General features: G+C 42.7%; 1 protein-coding gene across 4 annotated transcripts in view; it reads right to left on the reverse strand.

Moving 5' to 3' along the window:
• tnk2b (tyrosine kinase, non-receptor, 2b) overlaps positions 1–24,992 on the reverse strand; it is a 178,832-nt gene that overhangs the window by 34,079 nt on the left and 119,761 nt on the right. For 2 of the 4 annotated variants that reach the window (XM_048542027.2, XM_048542024.2), the window contains exons 10-12: positions 6,418–6,612; positions 2,692–2,783; positions 982–1,026 (exon numbers count right to left, since the gene is read on the reverse strand). In XM_048542027.2, coding sequence (XP_048397984.2) covers positions 982–1,026; positions 2,692–2,783; positions 6,418–6,612 — 332 coding nt within the window. The remainder of the gene's footprint in view (positions 1–981; positions 1,027–2,691; positions 2,784–6,417; positions 6,613–24,992) is intronic. The other 2 variants (XM_048542028.2, XM_048542025.2) reach the window with 1 other exon arrangement.

The raw sequence follows: 24,992 nt of genomic DNA on the forward strand, positions 1-24,992 counted from the left end.
AAGCAAACATAATTAATGTACTGAAAAGGAAAACTGTACTTATCTCAGTGACTTTAGTAATAAATGATATGGTTCTTGTACTATGGTCATGATTACAGGCCCCATTCATTATTACTAGTGGTAGAGCTGTATCTAGCAGCACTTCTCTAAATTGTTGAATACATTAAACTGATCTCTGCAGATGCAACCTAAGTTTGGAAAGTCAATATCCACAAAAAGTACTGGTGTGTATTTTCCAGTTACAGGGACACATACATTTCTACACATTCCCTTATCATGAAAGTACCAGATTAAGAAATCTCTATCATAAGACAGTAACAACAATTAAGAACATGAGGTAGAAATGAGAAGAACGGTGGATGCTGTAAATCTGATCAAAGCAGAAGTTGCTTGAAAAGCTCAGTTTTGAGGAAGCCAAAACGTTAATTCTGATTTCTCTTCACAGATGCTGCCTCAAGACCTGCTGAACTTTTCTCGCAATGTCTGTTTTTGTTCAAGAGTATGAGGTGTTAGGGAAAATAGAAATGAGAAATAATTATAAGTATGCAAGGATTTAAGGGTTACATTATCTCAACAAAGTAGTAATATGTTCCACAATGGAGAAATTAGTTTGTCAGTAGTGACTGCCAAACGATTACTAAAGTACTTTGTAGTTAAGTTTAAATATCAATGGAATATAGCAGGCTGCATATGAAATAAAATAATTGCTACGCGATTACAAGTGTTGCATTAAGTTTAAATTTACAACACAATGAAATAGGCAGACTGATTTAATATGTAATTTAGTGATAAATGAACTCAACAGTATTGACTGTTCAAAACAGAGTGTCTCAATCTCAGTTCTGTGCAAATCTCCTACGACACAGCAAATCCATGCCTGATGAGTGGTGATACACCACAAAATACCTTTGAAAATTGGGGCGAAAATGGAACAGAGTGGGCAGGAACACCTTTTATACTGGAGAAATTGTCGTAACTTACTCTTGCCAAAGATGGTTGGTTGAGGAGGACGTGGAGGAGGCTCCTCTGCAAATGTTAAAACAGGCAGCACAGGAAGAAAAGGCCAAAGTCATTAGCTCAATCACACCATAGACATCAATAGACAACATGTAGAGCACATGTCATTTAATCACCAAACAGCCATCTGCTGTGCATTTACTGAGAAAGAACTGACAGTAACCTGCAGAGTGTAATCCTTTTCAAGACAAGCTTCCTAGCTGATGGTTGCAAACTCATATTTAATTAACCATATCAGCATTCTTACTTTTACCTAACATGCTTATTCCAATCAAATGCCAGTTTTTGGTTAAGTTGTCTTGTGCACACACTGTTCAACAATCCAACTCTACTTCTGTAGCAGAGACACATTCACAAGTCGTAGCAATACATGACTCAGATCTCTATTGGCTATGTGATTCAAAATTCCACAAACCTAAAAATCACTCACGCATGGCAAATAGTGACAGTAATGGATTAATAAAGAGACAGACTTTGAAACAGACTGCGGGCCTCACATTGGAACTCTGTCTGTCCCCCTTCCACAGCCAACAACTACTTTTGTGAGCACAATCATCTTATAGGCAGATCACAGAGAATGATATATATAAACAAGTAATCTCTTGTGATTGAGAATGGGAGTCTGACCTTTTCATCTCACACCGATTTTTAAGAAGCAATGTTCTCTCTTAATTGTTTACGGAAAAGTTTTGTGTCTCATTAATTACAGGCACTATGTCATCTGTCCATTGGTCACACCATATTGAGAAGACTGAGATTTCACTCAAATTTACTACACTTTTAAGGGTTAATGACTATTCTTAGCTCAAAAAGCAAACAAATCTAATTTAGAGAGATTTAAAATAAAGCACAGAAAATTACAAACAAAAATCAGGCAACATTATATTTCAACAGCCTACACCCAAGTTTGAAAGAACAAAAATAATATAATGTCACTACATCCATAGTGGTACTTAATGTATTCTCAAGTATTGTTAGTGGATAAAATTATTTTTGAAGACTAATCTACAAGTAATTTTTACATTTTACCTCTCTAATTGTTTAAGTAAACAAGTTCAAATATTGTTTGTAGATCATGGAAAATTTATATATCTATTTCTTCAATATCAATACCACCTTAGCTCAACAAACATACAAGGGATACTGTGTACTGAAGCTAAATATGATCCTATTCGTCAGCAACTCAGCAATTTTCTTGATCTGAAATTTCCAACAATATTAATCACAGCTCTTCATTCCAAGTTTCTCAATAATATAACTTTAAAAAATCTTTCTAATCCTAGTGCGCATCGAAGTTTAAATAGATTCTATTATTTGCACATACAGCAAGGACTGGCATTTCAGACTATAACTCAACAGGCTCTGTTGTGTGATCTCTAATGTGAAAGAATGGTACCATAAAAAGATCTGAAACAGAAGGGCTGATGAGAGGGCTTATACTTTAACGTAATGTTGCTAAGACAGCATTTACTAAACTGCAACCTTAATTTTACTGAGTTTAGGAGCAGATTGCCATTTTTCCATAATCTGTATTAGATGCAGATAAAACTTTATATTGAGCAAAAGTGCTGTTGTAAATTGAAATACTGAAAATGCAACAGAGCCAGATAAAGCTGAAAACGCAAAATTCCTACAGAGCATGGGATTGGTTTTTTTTTGACTTGTGCTTCTTACTTTTAGATCTTCCTGGTAGCTGGGTCGGCCTGGTCGGTTTTATGTCAAGTCCAAGGATATCTGGAGGATCCATGGGATTACCAAGGTACAATCTGTGACAAGACAAAACAGTCATAATAAAATGAAGATAATTGATAAAACCCTTGGGAATCAAAACTGCTGTGCAATTTCTCATGACGTAATTCTTGTCAAAGTCCAATACTATCATGGCGTTGATTAAATCAGCAATTAGTAATTTTGTTATTAATAACCAATTGCTGGAAGGTTTTCACAGTATTTCGGCATAGCTTGAGACTTTTGTAAGTGCTCATCTAAGATTGCTGCCACACAAAAAGAATCATAATAGAAAATTATCCTGACAATGTAATACAGCACAGTGGTACAAAGAGGAAACACATACATATGCAGCACTGAAACAGACCATCGTCATCCAACTTGTCGCTCCAAGTACGCAGAAAATATGATATGCAGCATTAGAGACTTAGGGGCATTTCTATTTAAAGTTTGTTTTATTACTGAAATCAAGGGAAAAATTGAAGGGAATCACAACTCAGTGGAGAGAAGAGGTTGAGAAGAAGAGTCCTTCAAGATAATCTCAGCTGATGCTGGAATTGAACCCACGCTGATCATAATATTTGCCACTGCAAACCGGGTGGCGAGCTAACTGTGCTATTCAGCTCCCTGAGTCACATACCTTGCAGATCCGGAAGAAAATGGCACAGAACTTATTCAGCCATCCACTTCGGCAATAGGTCCTGCTCTAATCTGTTAAAATCATTATATACTCCAATATCATATTGGAATACAAAGCTTTCTTTCTGTACTGCAAATTATCTTCTAAAAACAACTCTTTCCTGCCTCCTCCACTCTCATTTGCAACATTAAGAATTGTTTGATTTCTTTGTCACTAAGATTGGGGCCATCCAATCAGCTAATTCTACCATGATCCTTCTTTTTACTTGCCCATCTGGCCAAATTTCCTCCGAAGTTCCCTTCATGCTGTATCTAACCTCATCATGTTCATTAGATTTATCTTCTGCTCCTTTAGCAGTATTGCCATTGAACTGTTAACCATCCAACTTCCTCTCTTGATGCCCATGTTGGCCAACTTTGTTAATGATTCTCTTTCCTCAAGGTGGTCCTGTCCTTTAAGTCTGCTATTAACCACTCTCTAGCCTCAAAAGTTAATTCTTGACCCAAGCATCCTTGTAAATTTCAGACCCAACTCCAACCGCCCTCTGAGAAAGTAGGAACTGCCGATGTTGGAGTCAGAGATAAGCCAGTGTGCAGCTGGAGCAACACAGCAGATTAGGTAGCATCAGAGGAGCAGGAAATCTGATGTTTTGGTCATCAGGTCTCCTGCTCCTCTGATGCTGCCTGACCTGCTGTGTTCCTCCAGCTCCACAGTGGGTTTTCTCCAGGCCTTGAATTTATTTTGGCCTCTGAAATCATTCTCATCTTTTCCAGAATTCCATGTTTGTATTCTTCCAATTAGCTTTCTGCCTCTGCTACAACAGTGAAACAGATTCTACCAAAGTCACAATTGCATCCAAAGAGACTGAAACAAAGGTCAACATTCCTTTAACTTCCTTCTCAATCTGTTTGTAGCCTTTGACATGGTTGATAACATCATTCTCTTCCAAAGCATTTCCACTGTCATCCAGAAAAGGGTCCCGACCCGAAATGTCAAATTTCCTACTCCTCTGGTGTTGCCGGGCCTGATGTGTTCCTCCAGCTCCACACTGTTATATCCACTGTCATCCAGCTGGGTTGGTATACTCGCCTGATTTGATTATTATCTATTAAAAGCAAAATACCGCATACACTGGAAACTGGAGATGAAAACAGAGTGTGCTGGAGAAATTTATCAGGTTTGACAGCATCTGTGCAGAAAGAAGCAGAGTTCATGTTTCAAGTCCAATGACGACTCTTCGGAACTCAAATATCCAGCATTCATGGTATTTTGCTTTACTGCATTACCGCAATGGTTTCTCTTCCTGTACCCATGCGGCTACCCTTGGTACTCCCTAATAATATATCCTTCAATCACTCCTATTTCTCATCGACATCATTTGGAAAAACAGCATTATGTATATTGACGATATCCATTTCTACCACACTATTACCATGTTCAACTGCCACTGCTTTAGTTGGATTATCAGATTCCAATACTGGATGAGCAAAAATATCCTCCATTAAATATTGGATAAACTTACACCACTGCTTCCAGTTGCAATTCCAAACTCCTGTCCCCTTGCAATTAACTCTATCCCTCTCCCTGACAACACTGACATTAAACCAATCTGTTTGCAAGCTTGCCTCTGCATACTTGAGGTCATAGATAATTCTGCTGCTCATGCCTTACGAAATGTCATCGTCATGTAACCCTTTCACCACTGTGCTCACTGAGCTACAGTGGCTTCATATCAAGCCTCCCACCCCATAGCCTCCTCCAATTGAGATCTACGTTTATGTAATTCTGCTATCCCTGAGTATTATTGCTTCACCATTGAAGACTATACTCTCTGCTACATAGGCCTTCAGCTCTAGAATTCTCTTTCTGCAGCTCTCTGATCCTTTATTTCGCTTTCCTCCTTCAAGATATCTTAAAATGTGTTTCTTTGACCAAGGTTTTGGTTATTCACCCTAATATTGCATTGTATGGCTTAAGGCCATTCTTCAATTTTATAGCGTTCCTTTGTAATGCATTTTGTTAACATTGCGGTAAAGTTGTTCACCTTACGTAACCATCAGTATTATTCATTTTTCTCCATGCAGTTTTACCAGTAGGATATGCAAGTCAAACATTAACTCCAAGGTCAGAGAAACTCCAGAAAAAAAAACAGTAAAAGAAGAAAAAACATACTGACTTTCATTCAGAGCACAAGAATCTCATTTCTGAATATGAATCTAGTAATTTTCCAGTCAGCCTAATCCCACTCTGTGTATGTTTGCATTGCAATCAATTAATCTGACAACACTTCTTCTCTCCTGCCCCTGACACACAAGGATTCAGTTATCTCACAAACATATTAATCATGTAAGAAAAGTTAAAATTCTAGATAGTTATCATGACAGATTTCAGTGCTTTGTGACTTCAGTTTGGAGTATAACAATGAGGCGTGATATTGCTTAATTATTGTCAATAGGAAAAGAATTGATAGTTTTGTCATTGATCTGCAAGGAGAGATAGTACCCACAATTAGCCTCTGAACATGGAAAAGCAAAAAGTTCAACAATAAAGTTGCTCCTTTTGATCATCAATAAAATTAAAACACGCAGGTACATTTTTGTGCAGACAGGATGTCATTTGATTATTAATTACCTTTGGTCAAGTGCTCGCTGAAACTTATTGATTATTCATTTATGAACTTGGAAATCAGCAAAATATGAGATGCTGTCAACACCATAAATTGGCCGTAGTTACTGACTCAGACAAAGTAAGAATGGGAGGAAGAATCAAGGACAGGAAGAAAAAGGATAGAAATGGAAGTTGTTATCAACAATTATGGAAGTCTGTAATTTAATGAACAAATATGGACTGACTACAACAATACAATTAACCTACAAACATGGCAAATGCTTGCCATGCCTATAGAGACAGCCTTTCTTAGTGTATATTAAAGTAGAAATAAAATCGTGGCTTTTATGCACAGTAATGCTTAAATTGCTCTTTGGTCCCAAGGAGTAAGCTATTTCCCCACATATCGGCAAACTCCTACGTACTCATCTATTTTGTCAGGGAAGCCCCAGCAGTGCTCAAGTTTGGTGTCTCCATGCCCCGTGTGAATAAAGCTGTTCTTGAGCGGATGGCTGATGTCATGGGCTGAAAGGCCTGCGACGGATGTCACTGTGTTTCGTGGGAACTGTCCCACCTTCAGTGTGCGCTTGTTCTGGCCTCTCCACCAATAATTTTCAGCCCTGCAAAAAGGGAAGTAAAAACGTTGATTAAAATTCTAAGTCTTGGAAATGGCGACTATTTAGGCAGGCAGCGAATAGCCTTCTTTATTAGTAGTCATATATTTATAAAATCAGGCTAACTAACATAAATGTTAATATGTTCTATTTGTAAACAATAGCAAACATATTCCCACATTTCATTTGTGCTCGTGTGTGCCATAATTAGTGGGGTCTTTGATACTGAACTAACATACACTAAATGATGTAAAAAAAAGTGCACTTCAATAGACTAATTGAGGTGATGGGTTTTGAGATATTGATAAATATAGAAATGTTTATTTGATGAATGCACATTTCATACTCGATCAGATTTTATATTGAGAAATTTAAATGCGACTTACAAATTATTGTAATAGGAACTGAAATTTTGTTAAAGTCTCTTTTCCCTTGATATGTAGTTGGTTGACTTGGGGGTCAGGTACTGAAATTGAGAGATCTTCATCAAAACAGAAAAAAATCTGTGGCACAAAGATAATATGGCCATGTACCCTTGCGTTGGCCACTCAATCCCATCTTCTCGCTCTTGGCTGAAGCCTTGCAGCTTACAGAACCTCAAGAATACATTCCATTGCTTTTGTATATACGAGGACAGTTCCTATATCCACCATTTCTGCATTCACCGAGTTCAAGTTCTATGCTCTTGGGAGAAATAAAAAAAAACCTCACTCTCTAATTCTTCTGGAATTACTTTACATCCAAGTTGACTGGTTGTTAATCTCTCCACTAAAGAAATAGAACCTTCTTATTCGAGATAATGGGAACTGCAGATGCTGGAGAATTCCAAGATAATAAAATGTGAGGCTGGATGAACACAGCAGGCCAAGCAGCATCTCAGGAGCACAAAAGCTGACGTTTTGGGCCTAGACCCTTCATCAGAGAGGGGGATGGGGAGAGGGAACTGGAATAAATAGGGAGAGAGGGGGAGGCGGACCGAAGATGGAGAGTAAAGAAGATAGGTGGAGAGAGTATAGGTGGCGAGGTAGGGAGGGGATAGGTCAGTCCAGGGAAGATGGACAAGTCAAGGAGGTGGGATGAGGTTAGTAGGTAGATGGGGGTGCGGCTGGGGGTGGGAGGAAGGGATGGGTGAGAGGAAGAACCGGTTAGGGAGGCAGAGACAGGTTGGACTGGTTTTGGGATGCAGTGGGTGGGGGGGGGGGGGGAAGAGAGGAGAGCTGGGCTGGTTGTGTGGTGCAGTGGGGGTAGGGGACGAACTGGGCTGGTTTAGGGATGCAGTTGGGGAAGGGGAGATTTTGAAACTGGTGAAGTCCACACTGACACCACTAGGCCGCAGGGCTCCCAGGCAGAACATGAGCCGCTGTTCCCGCAACCTTCGGGTGGCATCATTGTGGCACTGCAGGAGGCCCATGATGGACATGTCATCTAAAGAATGGGAGGGGGAGTGGAAATGGTTTGCGACTGGGAGGTGCAGTTGTTTGTTGCGAACTGAGCGGAGGTGTTCTGCAAAGCGGTCTCCAAGCCTCCGCTTGGTTTCCCCAATGTAGAGGATGCCACACCGGGTAGAGTGGATGCAGTATACCACATTGGCAGATGTGCAGGTGAACCTCTGCTTAATGTGGAATGTCATCTTGGGGCCTGGGATAGGGGTGAGGGAGGAGGTGTGGGGGCAAGTGTAGCATTTCCTGCGGTTGCAGGGGAAGGTGCCGGGTGTGGTGGGGTTGGAGGGCAGTGTGGAGCGAACAAGGGAGTCACGGAGAGAGTGGTCTCCTGCGGCCTAGTGGTGTCAGTGTGGACTTCACCAGTTTCAAAATCTCCCCTTCCCCAACTGCATCCCTAAACCAGCCCAGTTCGTCCCCTCCCCCCCACTGCACCACACAACCAGCCCAGCTCTTCCCCCCCACCCACTGCATCCCAAAACCAGTCCAACCTGTCTCTGCCTCCCTAACCGGTTCTTCCTCTCACCCATCCCTTCCTCCCACCCCAAGCCGCACCCCCATCTACCTACTAACCTCATCCCACCTCCTTGACCTGTCCGTCTTCCCTGGACTGACCTATCCCCTCCCTACCTATACTCTCTCCACCTATCTTCTTTACTCTCCATCTTCGGTCCGCCTCCCCCTCTCTCCCTATTTATTCCAGTTCCCTCTCCCCATCCCCCTCTCTGATGACGGGTCTAGGCCTGAAACGTCAGCTTTTGTGCTCCTGAGATGCTGCTTGGCCTGTGTTCATCCAGCCTCACATTTTATTATCTTGGAACCTTCTTATTCACTGTGTCTCAGCCTACCTCATTTAAATCTCCTTACATCTCATGTGCAAGGATAACCATAAATCTCAGTTATTCATGTTTGGTTATCCTTGCCTTCCTCAGACTAGATTCAATTCCTGACAGCTTTCATGAATGAGCTACAGCACCCCTTTAATCATCTCTTTTTGGATAATGACTCTAATCTTCTTGTTTTAGATGTCATCTTGGATGATCTGTGTGCCAAATGCTCTTGTATCTCTGATGTTGTTCTGGTCATATAAAGTAGGGTCTACTGGCTCCTCTCCAACCCGCATTGTTAGCTAAAAGATAGTTTTTTAAAGAATGCAGCTAGGTCACTCTCGAAATAAAACATAGTCACTTTAAATAGCCAAAAAAGATTTTCTTGCAAAGAGGAACTCAATTATCAACTAACCCAGAGAAAAATAATAAAACATCAAATACACACAAACACGTTTAAGAATTGACAATAAGTCAGCAGCAGCTACCAAAAAAAGGCGGCGGTATATACAGGCTAAAAGCTCTTAGTGTTCTTGCTTTGAGGTAGTTGAACATGAGGCCATGCCTATTTAATTGATATTGTGTACACTCAACTGCAGCAAAACCTGTATATTCCTGACTTCTTAGTCTGTGGATATTTCTCCAATTTCATCATCATCACAGTGATGTAATGTCTGATTATATGGCATTTAGAGTTTGGATTTTGAATTAGTGGCACATGGGTTTTGGCCTATGTGCATGTTGGGGATTAATAATTAACCTGTCTCTCTCGCTGAATCATGATTTTTATATCAGTATGTGTGAGAGAGTAACTCTTCTGGGGTGATAAGACTTTCCCCCCCCCCCCCCCCCCCCCCCCCCCCCCCCCCCCCCCCCCCCCCCCCCCCCCCCCCCCCCCCCCCCCCCCACACAGAGATTAACTGTCAAAAAGAGTAAACACTGAAAATGCATTTGGTTTAGAAGAACGAGAAACTAAAGCACTGATTGGGAAGGCTTTGGTGGAAGCTTGCAGAAATCTGGTTCAGGTTAGATGCAAGATCAGCTAGTTCAGAACGGGAGGCAATGATCTAGTTAATACAAGACCATTAATCCTGAAAGCCAGCTCAAGTACTGAGGACCAGCATTCGAATCCCATAACTGCAGATGATGCAATTTGAGCTTAAGTAAAACAAAATCTGGAATCTACTGATGGCCATGAAACCCTTGTAGGGAAAAACCCATCTCGTTCACTAGTGTCATTTAGGGAAGGAAATCTGCCATCTTCAGTCGGTCTGGCCTACATGTGACTCCAGATCCACAGCAATATGGTTGATACTTTACTAATTAGGTGTGGGCAATAAACACAGCCTACATCTTGTGAATGAATTTTTTTAAAAAAATTTATGAAATAATTTACCTCTACTGTTTCAAAATTCCAAATCAAAATGTTTAGTCATAAGCCCAAATTAGTTATTTGAAGCAAGAAAGCTTAAGCTTAGTTATGTGCATAATGAAGGAAAGAACTATCAAACTGTCAACACAAGGAATTGGAAGAAACTGTCAAATCATGCCAATTGATATGGCAGAGAAGTGATGTCTGTCTAGGATTAAGGACTGTAAAGTGATGGTGTTGGGAATAGATGAGATTTTATTTCAAGTCTTCCAAATTTTATTTTGTAAATAGCTTCATTTATTCTTTTTATTTTCCTTGAATTTGTGTAATAAAGAACAAAGAAAATTACAGCAGAGGAACAGGTCTTTCGGCCCTTCAAGCCTGTGCTGATCCAAATCCTCTATCTAAACCTGTTGCCTATTTTCCAAGGATCTGTACCCCTCTGCTCTCTGCCGATTCATGTACCTGTCTAGATACATATTAAATGATGCTATCGTGCCCCTCTCTACCACCTCTGCTGGCAACGCAGGCACCCACCACCCTCTGCATAAAGAACTTTCCACGCATATCTCCCTTAAACTTTTCCCCTCTCACCTTGAAATCATGACCCCTAATAATTGAGTTCCCCACTCTAGGAAAAAGCTTCTTGCAATCCTCCCTGTCTGTACCTCTCATGATTTCGGAGACCTCAATCCGGTCTCCCCCTTAACCTCCATCTTTCTAATGTAAATAATCCTAAACTACTCAACCTTTCTTCATAGCTAGCGGCCTCCATACCAGGCAACATCCTGGTGAACCTCCTCTGCACCCTCTCCAAAGCATCCACATCTTTTTGGTCATGTGGCAACCAGGACTGTACACAGTTTTCCAAATGTGGTCAAACCAAAGACCTATACAACTGTAACACGGCTTGCCAACTCATACTCAAAACCCATCCGATGAATGAAAGCATGCTGTATGCCTTCTTGATCAATCTATCCACCTGCATTGCCACATTCAGGGTACAACAGACCTGAATACCCAGATGTCTCTGTGTATCAATATTCCCCAGGACTTTTCCATTTACTGAATAGTTCACTCTTGAATTGCATGGAATTGAATTCTAAAATGCATCACCTTGCATTTGCCTGGAATGAAGTCTGTTTTCCATTTTGCCGCCCAACTCTCCAATCTATCTATATTCTGCTGTGTTCTCCAATAGTCGCCTTCACTACCTGCTACTCCTCCAATCTTAGTGTTCATCTGCAAATCTGCTAATCAGATCATCTATACCTTCCTCCAGATCATTTTTTAAGCTTTTTTATATTGCTTTTACTATATTTTAAACCAGAGCTACAGCGTCGTGTGCATGTTTCCGTGAAAGAAAGGTCTTTTTTAAGACCTGTCCTCTATTAACATCAGCTGGGATCATAACAGGTGCTAGCTGTCAAGAAATTGGAAAGGAAAGATGGTGAGGAAGAGTTATGGAGAAGAGGGATGGTGGGGAGGGCAGGGGTTGTAGAGACAGCATGTGCGCGGGGGGGGCGGGCATGATGAGAGGGTGGGGGGGGGGCGAGGGCACGCGCATGCGCGGAGGGTGGGGCGAGGGGTCGAGGGCATGTGTGCGTGCGGCGGGGGGGGGGGGGGGGAGTGCGAAGGCACATGCATGCGCAGAGATCGAGGGTGAGGGTGCTCGCGCGCTCAGAGAGGGGGGCGAGGGCACGCAGAGAGTGAGTTGAGGGAGAGTGAGGTGAATGTGATTGAATGAGGTGAGTGACTGAGCGAGAACACGTGGGTGCTTAAAACAGGTAAAAAGAGAAGAATCTTGCATTCCTTGTTGTTACCAATCTAACTTTATTTTCACCCTCTGTGTAGGAGCTAGCTAAATAAATTATAGTTTATTTGTTTATTCCTGAATATGGCTATATTGTCTTTCAAATGGTCAAAAATAAGGAGTTATATATTAGGTACATCAACTAGGATCAAGTAAATCGAGTGAAGAGATGAGGAGCATGAGTTAGCACTGTCGCTTCACAACACCAGGGACCTGGGTTCGATTCTACCCTTGGGTGACTGTGTGGGATTTGCACATTTTTCCCCATGTCTGCATGTGTTTCTGCCAGGTGCTCTGGTTTCCTCGCACAAATGATGTGCAAATTCGGTGGATTCAGCATGCTAAATTGCCCAGAGGGTTCAAGTATGTGTATGTCAGCTGTGCGAAATGTAGGGGAACGGGCCTGGGTGGGATGCTCTTTTTGGAGGGTCAGGTGTGAACTTGTTGGGCCGAATGGTCTGTTTCCACACTGTACTGATTCTATGGTTATAAAGGGTGTATGGGCACTCTTAAGAGGCAAATCTGGAGGGCAAAAGGGGATATAAGATATCCTTGATGTTAGCCTGCAAAGGCTAATCTAAAGAGATCTATAAGTATATTAAGAGCAAGAGAACAATTAGGGAGACAATAGGGACCCTATAAGATCAATGAGGTCATCTATGTGAAACAACACAGGAGATGAAAGAGATACTAAGCTAATATTTTGCATCAATTTTTATTGTGGAGAAAGAAAAGAGGCTAGGAAACTCAGGGAAATGAACACATGTTTTAAAAACAGCCCACCTTACAGAAGAGGACATGCAGGAAGTGGATAAATCTCTGGGACCTAATCAAGTGTATTCCCAGATGCTGTGGGAAGATAGGGAAAAAACGGCACGGTCCGTAGCAGAGATATTCGTATCTACAGCCATGGGTGAGGGTAGCTAATGTTGTGCCTTTATTTAAGCAAGGCTCTAAGGAGAAGCCTGGGAATTTATAGACCTGAGAGTGTGACATCACTGGGGGATAATTTGTTGGAGGGGATTCTGAAAGATAGGATTCACATGCATTTGAAGAGGCAAGGATTAATTAGAGATAGTCAGCATGGCTTCGTATGTGGGAAATGGTGTCTCACAAACTTGACTGATTTTTTTGAGGATGTAACCAATAAGATTGATGAGGGCAGAGCAGTAGACGTTGCCTACATGGACTTAAGTGAAGCCTTTGACGAAGTTCCACATGATAGGCTAACTAATTAGATCACATGGGATTCAGGGAGAACTTGCCAACTGGATACAAAATTGGTTTGATGGCAGGAGACATGTCCATAGGAGCTGATGTAATTTAAGACATGTGAAAAAGAGATCATCTTAGAAGTAAGAAATGTATTTTTAAAGCTCCAGTAGTACTCGACAGTTGTCTGGCTTCTTTAGAGTCAGCTGTCAGAATAAACAGAACCTCTGACACTCCTGTTTATATCCTTCAGCCAGGGCAGCCTGATTGCGGCTGTTAACATGGTCCAAATCAGAGAACTCATTCTATGAGGTCCACCTGGCTGAACTCTTACAATTACTACACTTACCTACCTGCTGACAACTTATACAAAGATGCAGACTTAAGGTTCTGTGATTCCCTGATTTTAAAAAAAACATCTGCTTTGCAGCTAACAAAAGTCCGCTCAATCCTAGCTACTCACTTCCGAAACCTACAAGACGAGGACAGGGGTTAGGAATACTGCAGAGAGTAACTCACGTCCTGACTCCCCATAGCCTGTCCACCATTTACAAGGCAGAAGTCAGAAGTGTGACGGGATACTCCTCACTTGCCTGGATGAGTGCAGCCCCAACAACACTCAAGAAGCTGGACACCATCCAGAACAAAGCAACCCAGTGAATTGGCACTGCATCCACAAGCATTCACTCCCTCCACCATCGACGCTCAGTAACAGCAGAGTATACTGTCTGCAAGATGCACTGCAGATATTCACCAACAATCCTCGGATAGCACCTTTCAAACCCACGATCACTTCCATCTAGAAGGACAGGAAGAGCAGATAGAAGGGAATACCACCACCTTCAAGTTCCCCTCCAAGCCACTCACCATCCTGACTTGAAAATATATTGCCATTCCTTCACTGTCACTGGGCCAAGATCCTGGAATTCTCTCCTTGAGGGCATTGTGAGTCAACCCACAGCAGATGGGCTGCAGCCATTCAGAAAGACAGCTCACTGTCACCTTCTCAAGGGTAATACAGACTGGCAATAAATGCTGGCCCCAGCCAGCAACACCCATATCCCACAAATGAATAAATTTTTAAAAAGTTCCATATGCTGTGCAAAACACTTACTACAATAAAGTCTCTTCTTACAGACTGCCTTAGAGGTCACATCAACATGACAAGTCACATTTATCCAAACACAGCCTCCATGGAAATATATTTCCGGTCATGAAAAAAAAACAATTACTTTTTATTTCTTGCCACTGAGCCAATTTGGAACCAATTTGCCAATTGCTCTAATATTCCATGAGTTTTCATTTTCTGATTATTCGATGTGGGATCTTGCCACAGATATTACAGGATATGAGAATCAGAGTAAGGACATCTTGCTGCAGTTATGCAGGGCCTTGGTGAGTCCACACCTTGAGTATTGTATGCAGTTGGTTCTCCTAGTGTGAGGAAGGACATTCGTGCTATTGAGGGAGCTCAGCTAAGGTTCACCAGACTGATTCCTGGGATGGCATAGGAGTTAAGGCTGGATCAACTGGGCTTCTAATTCCTGGAATATATAACAATGAGGGGGATCTCAGAAACAAAAATCCTGATGGGACTGGATAGGTTAGATGCCGGAAGAGTGTTCCATGTTGGGAAAGTCCAGAACTAGGGATCTCGGGCTAAGAATAAGGGCTCAACCATTCAGTACTAAGAGGAGGAAGAATTTCTTCACTCAGTTGTGAGCATGTGGCATTCTCTCCCACAGGAAGCTGTTGGGACCAGATCATCAAATATATTCAAGACAGAGCTGAACATGGCCCTTGCAGATAAAGGGATTAAGGGGTTTGAAAAGAGGGCGGGAGTGGGATACTGAAATTGCACGATCAGCCACGACCATATTGTGGTGGAGCTGGCCTTTCTTGGTTCAAGACAGATTTTATGCAATGTTATATACACCTCCTGAATTTTTAAAAAATATATATTCATGGGATGTGCACTTCCACCGAATAGGCCAGCTCAACAACATATTTATTGCTCATCAATAGCTGTGCTTAAAAAGGAACAGGTGAGGTGCTTTCTTGAACTGCTAAAATTCATTTGTTGTAAGCATATCCATAATGCTGTTAGGGTGGGAGTTCAACGATTCTGACCCAGTGACACTGAAGAAATGAATATATATTCGCAGTTCAGGATGGTGAATGGCTTCAAAGGGACTTGTTTTGTTGTTTAAATCCTTACTCCTGGTATATTTGTTTATTTACCTCTCTTAATAAACCCAACACATAGTCGTAGTCTGTCAATTTTATAATACAGATTCATGAAGCACTTTTTATTAAAAAAGAATTTAAGGTTTATACAATTAAAGATGAAGAAACCCCAATGCTGTGCCAGAAAAAGTGACCAGGAATATCATTTAATACGTTGCTAGATTTCGAAATGTGAACAGTGAAAGTTCAAGAACATTCCTAAGAGTAGTGAGACATAAAGTGTGACGTTTATATATTTTAGTATAGTTTTATTTTGGATTATTGAACTTTGAATTAGTGGCATAGTGGGCTTCCTGTGTGACTGAAGGGGTTTAATATTTAGCTAATATATTTTACTGTAGCCATGCAGACCTTTTTTAAAGCAGTGAGATTCATGGTTAATGGAAACGTGATCACATTGGGGAAGTTTTTGACAGTCAAAATAGTAGATTTTCTTTTTAGTTTGGAAGCTCAGGTGTTGATAATTTTTCTTTTCGTTAGGAGAAACACTTATAACTTGGAGAAAAAGCTATGGAGCTTCAGGGTGGCAGGTTGCAAAAGTCTTGACTGAAGCTGGATTTGTAAAACAACTGTACCTGAGAAATGTAGCAGTTTAGGACATGTAAGAAAGAGATGAACCTAGAAATAAGGAATGTATTTTAAAAAGTTCTAAATCAGAAGTGTTTGGTTAAAACATTGAATGCATAATGTGAAGGTGACCAAGTCTAAGCTCAGTTATATGATGAATTAATTAGCAGGTGATCAGATTCTCAGAACTGGAATTGAAGCTCAGTCGAATTCTAAGTGGGAAAGAAAAGGTAATTCTGCCTGGTGCCTGAGAAACACAATAGGATACTGTTCAGAAGAATAGGCTCGTGTTTTTATCACAGATTTCAAAATCTTAAGACGTGATATATTTAAATAATTTGGGTTCTTCGATTATAACTACTTTTTGTAAACTTTGGTTTTGTAAAAATCAAAAGAAAATTCAAAATATGATTTATCAAGCCAGATTTCGTTACAAGAAAAATGTGGAGAAAATCTGCCTTATTTTAACTATATGTCATGAGTAAATGGATTTATTTTTCACTAGGGGCACACCAATTCTGGGTTCTAATGCTGCCATGGCAGATGGTGGAATTTTAATTCAATAAAATATCTGGAATTAAGAATCTAAAAATGACCATGAATCCATTGTTGATTGTCAGAAAAACCCACCTGGTTCACTAGTCTCCTTTATGGAAGGAAAGTGCCATCCTTACCTGGTCAGTCCTACATATGACTCCAGACCCACAGCAATGGAGTTGACTCTGAATTGCTCTTTGGACAATTAGGGATGGACAATATATGTTGCCTAGTCAGCGACATCCTCATCCCGTTATGAATAAAGGAAAGAAACATTGAATGCCATATTGCTGTGAATGCTTATAAAGATTAAGTAATAATAAATCGCCACCACACCAAACTGATTAGTGAATTTAACACAGTATAAAAGTAACAGGTAGGATTGGAAAAAACAAATGGCCTATTTCATTTCTTTGGAGAACCAATGATGTTAAAAGGATCAGAGATCTGTTATTTCAATCTACATGGGCAATCTTTGTCTAAATGTGTAATATTATTTAAGCAAGGAAGAAGCCAGAAGAATTGCATCTAATTTTCATCAAAATAAATTAGTCCAAAATGTAACATTTTCTTGACATGTTAATGAATAATACAAATTGTTTGAAAACATTGAGATTTTGTTTAAGGTCATCCTTGGGAAGAGTAGTAAGTAGACCCGAATATCAATGAAATGTTGAACTGCCGTACGGATGGTTAGATTTCCAAGAATTCTACATGGTTTCCGCCCTCTAGCATGAGGAGCTCGAACAGTTCATCCACTTCACCAACACCTTACACCCCAACCTTAAGTTCACCTCGAACATCTCTGATACCTCTCTCTCTCCTTCCTGGACCTCTGTTTCTATCTCTGGCAACCACCTGGAAACCGACATCCATTTCAAGCCCACCGACTCCCGCTACTACCTAGAATACACCTCCTCCCACCCACCAACCTGCAAAAATGCCATCTCCTATTCCCAACTCGTTTGCCTCCGCTGCATCTGCTCCCAAGATGAGGGATTCCACTCCCGTACATCTCAGATGTCCTTGTTTTCCAAGGACTGCAACCTCCCCCCCCGTCAGTAGCAAAAACATCCTCGACTGTGTCTCCCGCATTTCCCGCAACTCATCCCGAACACCCCCTCCCTGAAATAAGAAAAACAGAATCCCCCTCGTCCTCACATACCACCCCGCCAGCCTCTGGATCCAACGCAACATCCTCCAACACTTCTGCTATCTGCAGTCCAACCCCACCATCAAAAACATTTTTCCCTCTCCACCCTTATCTGCTTTCCGGAGAGACCACACTCTCTAGGACTCCCCTCCGCTCCACATTCCCCTCCAGCCCCACCCAAGTGCTACACCTGCCTGCCTTACCCCCATCCCAGGCCCCAAGACTTTCCACATCAAGCAGATATTCACCTGCACATCTGCTAATACGGTATACTGTATCTGATGTTCCTGTTGTGGCCTCCTCTACATCAGGGAAACCAAGCGGAGGCTTGGGGACCGCTTTGCTGAACACCCACGCTCGGTTCGCACTAAACAACTACACTCCCCAGTCGTGAACCATTTCAACTCCCCTTCACATTCCTCAGACGATATATCTATCCTGGAACAACGATGCCATCTGGAAGTTGAAGGAACCGCACCTCATATTTCGCTTGGGAACCCCACAGCCCAAATGGTATCAATGTGGGCTTCACAAGCCTCAAAATCTCCCCTCCCCTTACATCATCCCAAAACCAGCCCAGCTCGCCCCCGCCACCCTAACCTGTCCTTCCTCCCACCTATCCCCTCCTCCCATCTCCTACCTACTAACCTCATTCGGCCCCCTTCACCTGTCCGTCCTCCCTAAACTGACATCCCCTCCCTAACTCCCCACCTACACTCACCTTTACTGGCTCCATCCCTGCATCTTTGACCTGCGTCTCCAGGCCATGTATCTTCTCCTCTATCCACCTCTCCATTCTCTCCCTTTTTATTTCAGAACGCCCTTCCCCACCCCTATTCCTGATGGAGGGTCTAGGTCCGAAACGTCAGCTTTCCTGCTCCTCTGATGCTGCTTGGCCAGCAGTGTTCATCCAGCTCTCCACCTTGTTATCTCAGATTCTCCAGCATCTGCATGGTTTCAAGATAATGAAATGTGAGGCTGGATGAACACAGCAGGCCAAGCAGCATCTCAGGAGCACAAAAGCTGACGTTTTGGGCCTAGACCCTTCATCAGAGAGGGGGATGGGGAGAGGGAACTGGAATAAATAGGGAGAGAGGAGGAGGCGGACCGAAGATGCGGAGAAAAGAAGATAGGTAGAGAGGACAGTATAGGTGGGGAGGTAGGGAGGGGATAGGTCAGTCCAGGGAAGACGGACAGGTCAAGGAGGTGGGATGAGGTTAGTAGGTAGGAGATGGAGGTGCGGCTTGGGGTGGGAGGAAGGGATGGGTGAGAGGAAGAACAGGTTAGGGAGGCAGAGGCAGGTTGGACTGGTTTTGGGATGCAGTGGGTGGAGGGGAAGAGCTGGGCTGGTTGTGTGGTGCAGTGGGGGGAGGGGACGAACTGGGCTGGTTTTGGGATGCAGTGGGGGAAGGGGAGATTTTGAAGCTGGTGAAGTCCACATTGATACCATTGGACTGCATGGTTCCCAAGCAGAATATGAGTTGCTGTTCCTGCAACCTTCAGGTGGCATCATTGTGGCACTGCAGGAGGCCCATGATGGACATGTCATCTAAAGAATGGGAGGGGGAGTGGAAATGGTTTGTGACTGGGAGGTGCAGTTGTTTATTGCGAACCGAGCGGAGGTGTTCTGCAAAGCGGTCCCCAAGCCTCCGCTTGGTTTCCCCAATGTAGTGGAAGCCACACCGGGTAGAGTGGATGCAGTATACCACATTGGCAGATGTGCAGGTGAACCTCTGCTTAATGTGGAAAGTCATCTTGGGGCCTGGGATAGGGGTGAGGGAGGAGGTGTGGGGGCAAGTGTAGCATTTCCTGCGGTTGCAGAGGAAGGTGCCGGGTCCCTCTTCCACACCTACACAGGCCCCAAACCCCACCTCTTCCTCCGTTACATCGATGGCTGTATCAGCATTGCCTCTTGCTCCCCAGAGGAGCTCAAACAGTTCATCCACTTCACCAACACCTTCCACCCCAACCTTCAGTTCACCTGGGCCATCTCCAGCACATCCCTCACCTTCCTGGACCTCTCAGTCTCCATCTCAGGCAACCAGCTTGTAACTGATGTCCAGTTCAAGCCCACCGGCTCCCACAGCTACCTAGAATACACCTCCTCCCACCCACCCTCCTGCAAAAATTCCATCCCCTATTCCCAATTCCTCCGCCTCCGCCGCATCTGCTCCCACGATGAGGCATTCCACTCCCTCACATTCCAAATGTCCAAGTTCTTCGAGGACCACAACTTTCCCCCCCACAGTGGTCAAGAACGCCCTTGACCGCGTCTCCCGCAACACATCCCTCACACTCCGCCCCCGCCACAACCACCCAAAGAGGAGCCCCCTCGTTCTCGCACACCACCCCACCAACCTCCGGATACAACGCATCATCCTCCGACACTTCTGCCATCTACAATCCAACCCCACCACCCAAGACATTTTTCCATCCCCACCCCTGTCTGCTTTCCGGAGAGACCACTCTCTCCGTGACTCCCTTGTTCGCTCCACACTGCCCTCCAACCCCACCACACCCAGCAGCTTCCCCTGCAACCGCAGGAAATGCTACACTTACCCCCACACCTCCTCCCTCACCCCATCCCAGGCCCCAAGATGACTTTCCACATTAAGCAGAGGTTCACCTGAACATCTGCCAATGTGGTATACTGCATCCACTATACCCGGTGTGGCTTCCTCTACATTGGGGAAACCAAGCGGAGGCTTGGGGACCGCTTTGCAGAACACCTCCGCTCGGTTCGCAATAAACAACTGCACCTCCCAGTCACAAACCATTTCCACTCCCCCTCCCATTCTTTAGATGACATGTCCATCATGGGCCTCCTGCAGTGCCACAATGATGCCACCCGAAGGTTGCAGGAACAGCAACTCATATTCTGCTTGGGAACCATGCAGTCCAATGGTATCAATGTGGACTTCACCAGCTTCAAAATCTCCCCTTCCCCCACTGCATCCCAAAACCAGCCCAGTTCGTCCCCTACCCCCACTGCACCACACAACCAGCCCAGCTCTTCCCCTCCACTCACTGCATCCCAAAACCAGTCCAACCTGCCTCTGCCTCCCTAACCTGTTCTTCCTCTCACCCATCCCTTCCTCCCACCCCAAGCCGCACCTCCATCTCCTACCTACTAACCTCATCCCACCTCCTTGACCTGTCCGTCTTCCCTGGACTGACCTATCCCCTCCCTACCTCCCTACCTCCCCACCTATACTGTCCTCTCCACCTATCTTCTTTTCTCTGCATCTTCGGTCCGCCTCCCCCTCTCTCCCTATTTATTCCAGTTCCCTCTCCCCATCCCCCTCTCTGATGAAGGGTCTTGGCCCGAAACGTCAGCTTTTGTGCTCCTGAGATGCTGCTTGGCCTGCTGTGTTCATCCAGCCTCACATTTCATTATCTTGGATTCTCCAGCATCTGCAGTTCCCATTATCACTGCATGGTTTCAATGTTCATTTTACATATAGCCACTAGATGGAACACATCATATAGTAGATGCTGATAAAGCTTCAAAGCAACAATTCCATTCGAGAGAAGAATTTTTGTCTAATATAATGAGATTTAATAGCTAAGCGCTTGGAAACGAGGAGGACGACAGATAAACATGGATATACGAAGGGCAGATGATACACTCTGGATCTACCGGAAGTCTCTGAGGATATAACTTGTAGTTTTGATCTGAGGGAGCCCATAGATGTGGACTTTCAGAAGGCTTTTGACAGTCTCACATAAGAGATTATCAAGCAAAATTAAAACACATGGCATGAAGATGTTTATTGAAATAGGCAGAAAGGATGCAATAGGAATAAATGGGTCTTTTTCAGAATGGCAGGCAATAACTTGTGAGGCACCTCAGGGGTCAGTGCTCAGACCCCAGCTATTAACAGTATACTTTAGATGAGGAACTGGTTCAGAGGAGGGAACTAAATGCAATCTCTCCAAATTTGCAGGTGACACAAATCTGGGTGGGAAGGTAAACGGAGAAGAATGCAGAGATGCTTCAGTGGGTTTTGGTCAAGCTGACTTTATGGGTAAATGAATGACAGATTTAACATAATATAGATAAATGTGAGGAGTGATAACAGGAAGGCAGATTATTATCTGAATGGCTACAAATTGAGAGAAGAGAATGTGCAACAAGACCTGGGTGTCCTCACACAACAGTCACTGAAGATAACATGCAATCAAGATGACACTGTACGTTAACCTTCAAAGTGACTGGATTTCATTCCAGGAGCAGGGATGCCATGCTGCAATTACAGGAGGCCTTAGTGAGACTACACCTGGAATACTGTGTACAGTTTTGGTTTCCTTATCTGAGGAAGGATGTTCCTGCTATCGAGGGAGTGCAGTGAGGGTTTATCAGACTGATTCCTGATGGCAGAACTGACATACGAGAAGAGGTTGAATCAGGATTATATTCACTGGAGTTTAAACAAATTAGTGCCAATTTCAAAGTAACCTGTAAAATTCTAACAGGACTAGACATGGTGAACACAGGAAAGATGTTCCCGATGATCAGAATTCCAAGGCCAGGAGGGACACAGTCTAGATGAGGAAAATCTTTTTCACACAGAGACTGCTGGGCTTGTGGAATTCACTGAAAAGAGTGGCCAAAACATTGTGTGATTACAAGGAGAAGTTGGATATAGCACTTTTGAGCTAAAGGGGTCAAAGGATATCATGGAAAAGTGGGAACAGACCATTGAACAGGATGATCAGCCACAATCATAATGAATGATGGAGCAGGGTGTAAGGGCTGAATGACTTACTCGTGCTCATATTTTCTACACTTCTCTATTCCTACATTTGCTCATTGTTAAAATACACAAGTCCTGAAAAAAAGTCCATTAATGTATGTGCCCTATCTAAAAAATTACCACAGGATGTGGCAAGGAGGAACAGACTGGGATCAAAGGCATAAAGCTACCTTGTGAATTTTATGGGCTACAGTATTTTGTTGACCACTGTATTTGATTTTCCGATACTGAATGAACAATGTGATAGCCTGGATGTTCATAATCAAAGTTGATTAACGTATTTGTTCTGCTCTCACTTTGCACTGTATTAGACTTTTTAAACTAACACCAAATTTGGATACAGATCAATTAAATTCCAGTTTAAAATGTCACCATATAAAACCTGAACTCCACTGCTTGGTTGGCAAAGTAAATGCTTTCAAGGAATCTGCTGTAGAATGAGTATTTAATGTTCTTGTTCTTATGGGCTGAGAAAGGCACTACATTAATGCAACATAAGTATGAAATAATGAACAGTCATTACCACTATCATTCCTCAAGGACAGCTGGAGGAAAAATCCACTTTGGTCTTACCGGAGCTAATGAAAAATATTGCTCCAACACTGAGCCACTTGACTCTACCGACGTAAATTACTGGACTCTCAGACTCACAGACAGAGCCTGATAGTTTCTATTTATATATGCAGTCATCATGGACTGTATTTTATCCTTATTATCTAAATAATATGCCTCGTGCAATTGGTGTCCTGCAGCCACATGTTTGTGCCCGGATCTACTGGCCAAAACATGTCATGCACACAGAATAACTTCAGTGATAGGCGATGCAGAGAAAGATCATTCAAGGCCCTTGCAGTGATCAGCAAACATCGGCACACTGTTCAGAAACTCTACTCCTCGACTTGTTTCCAGAATCAGTTTGCAACATGCCAGAGCCACACAAATGGAAAATTACTCATGAGTGGGTGGGTAGCGACTGTTGCCAAGTTTCACTCTACAAACGTATGGCAAAAAAACTGCTGGTGCCAGTCTATATTGAGAGCTGGATGGTGTCTGATGGAGCTATAAGAATATAATTAGTTTACATAAAAACCCTCTTTATCAGAAGTGATTTCTCCAACCCACATCCAATCTTTAGCAGCCTTCCAGGATTGTGCTGTGTCAAAAACTTCAGTTCCAAAATGGTTCTTGTTTGCTCCCATATGAAATCAAGCAAAAGCATAAAAACCTCTTCCTTGCAACTTACCTTTCATTACTTCCAATGTCCTTTCCTTAAGCAGCAAATCCCAACCATAATTCAGAATCCAAGCGTTGAGGGCCCTTTGGTGCACTGCACACATGCCCATTCTTCATGTCTGAGCCTGAACAATGTAGGTTGCCAGGCTATTCAATTGATCTGAGCATCTTCAGTCATGTTAATTCTTATCTACATTGGAGTTTCAAATACTTGCAATTTTCTCCAGGAGTCACTATAATCAGGTATAGTGTTCTTGGTATGTTATCACTTTGTGAACAAACCCTCACTGCATTTCAGACTGAGATCAATTGGACATCATTGTCCATACGTCCATCAGTGCTTTATGCTCAATTTTACATCAGATATGTATGAGATTTTTAACATAGAGCAAGGATTGAACTTATGACATGGCAGATCTGCCTCGTTTAACAGCAACTGGTTGATGTCTTTATCAAATTAGATATACAGGGATTGTTTTTTCCCTTTGTCATTGTTTCTTCAGCAAATAAGGAATACTTTAACATAAGATGGGGGCCTAAAAACTTCTATTTATGCTCAATGTGAGCCTTCCAGTTAAATCCACCTGGAACTCATTTATCTCATTCAGCAAAAATTTCAATTTTCCAAAGAGGTACTTTTGCCAGAATTTGTTAACTTCTGTCCTTGTTAGTTTGTTGGTTAAAATAATAGTATTACCTTCTTTACACAGATATCTGTAAATAACTACAGCACTACCTCATTGTTTAGATTTTGGCATCAGAGCCGAAAAGCAAAGAAAATAATCCAAGAACTTGTTCCTTTTAAAAGGAGAAAAACCACAAAGATCTGCTGATCTCTGGGTTGTTATTGTATTTGTTTTTACCTTAAGATAAAAAAACTCCTCTGATTCTTACTCAAGTAAGTTTGTTCTTTCTTTTCCTAAAGTTGTCAATTCCTTACCAAGATAATTTTACATATGCCCATCAGTGCTTTGTGCTCAATTTTACATCGAATATGTATGAGATTTTTAGCAAGTCAATCTTTTCTTCACATAATGTTGATTGAAATAACTCTATACAGGGCAGTATCACATCACCAAGTCACCCTACGTTTTTACGTGGAGAGTCCTCAACAGTGATCCAGCTCCCTCAGAGCCAGCTTTCAGCATTAACAGGATGTCTGACATTCCTGTTCTTATCTGCCAGCCAGGGCTCCCTGACTGAGACTGTTAACCTGGTCCAATCAAGGA

The sequence above is a fragment of the Stegostoma tigrinum genome, chromosome 14, assembly GCF_030684315.1.
Source record: "Stegostoma tigrinum isolate sSteTig4 chromosome 14, sSteTig4.hap1, whole genome shotgun sequence".
Taxonomy (NCBI): domain Eukaryota; kingdom Metazoa; phylum Chordata; class Chondrichthyes; order Orectolobiformes; family Stegostomatidae; genus Stegostoma; species Stegostoma tigrinum.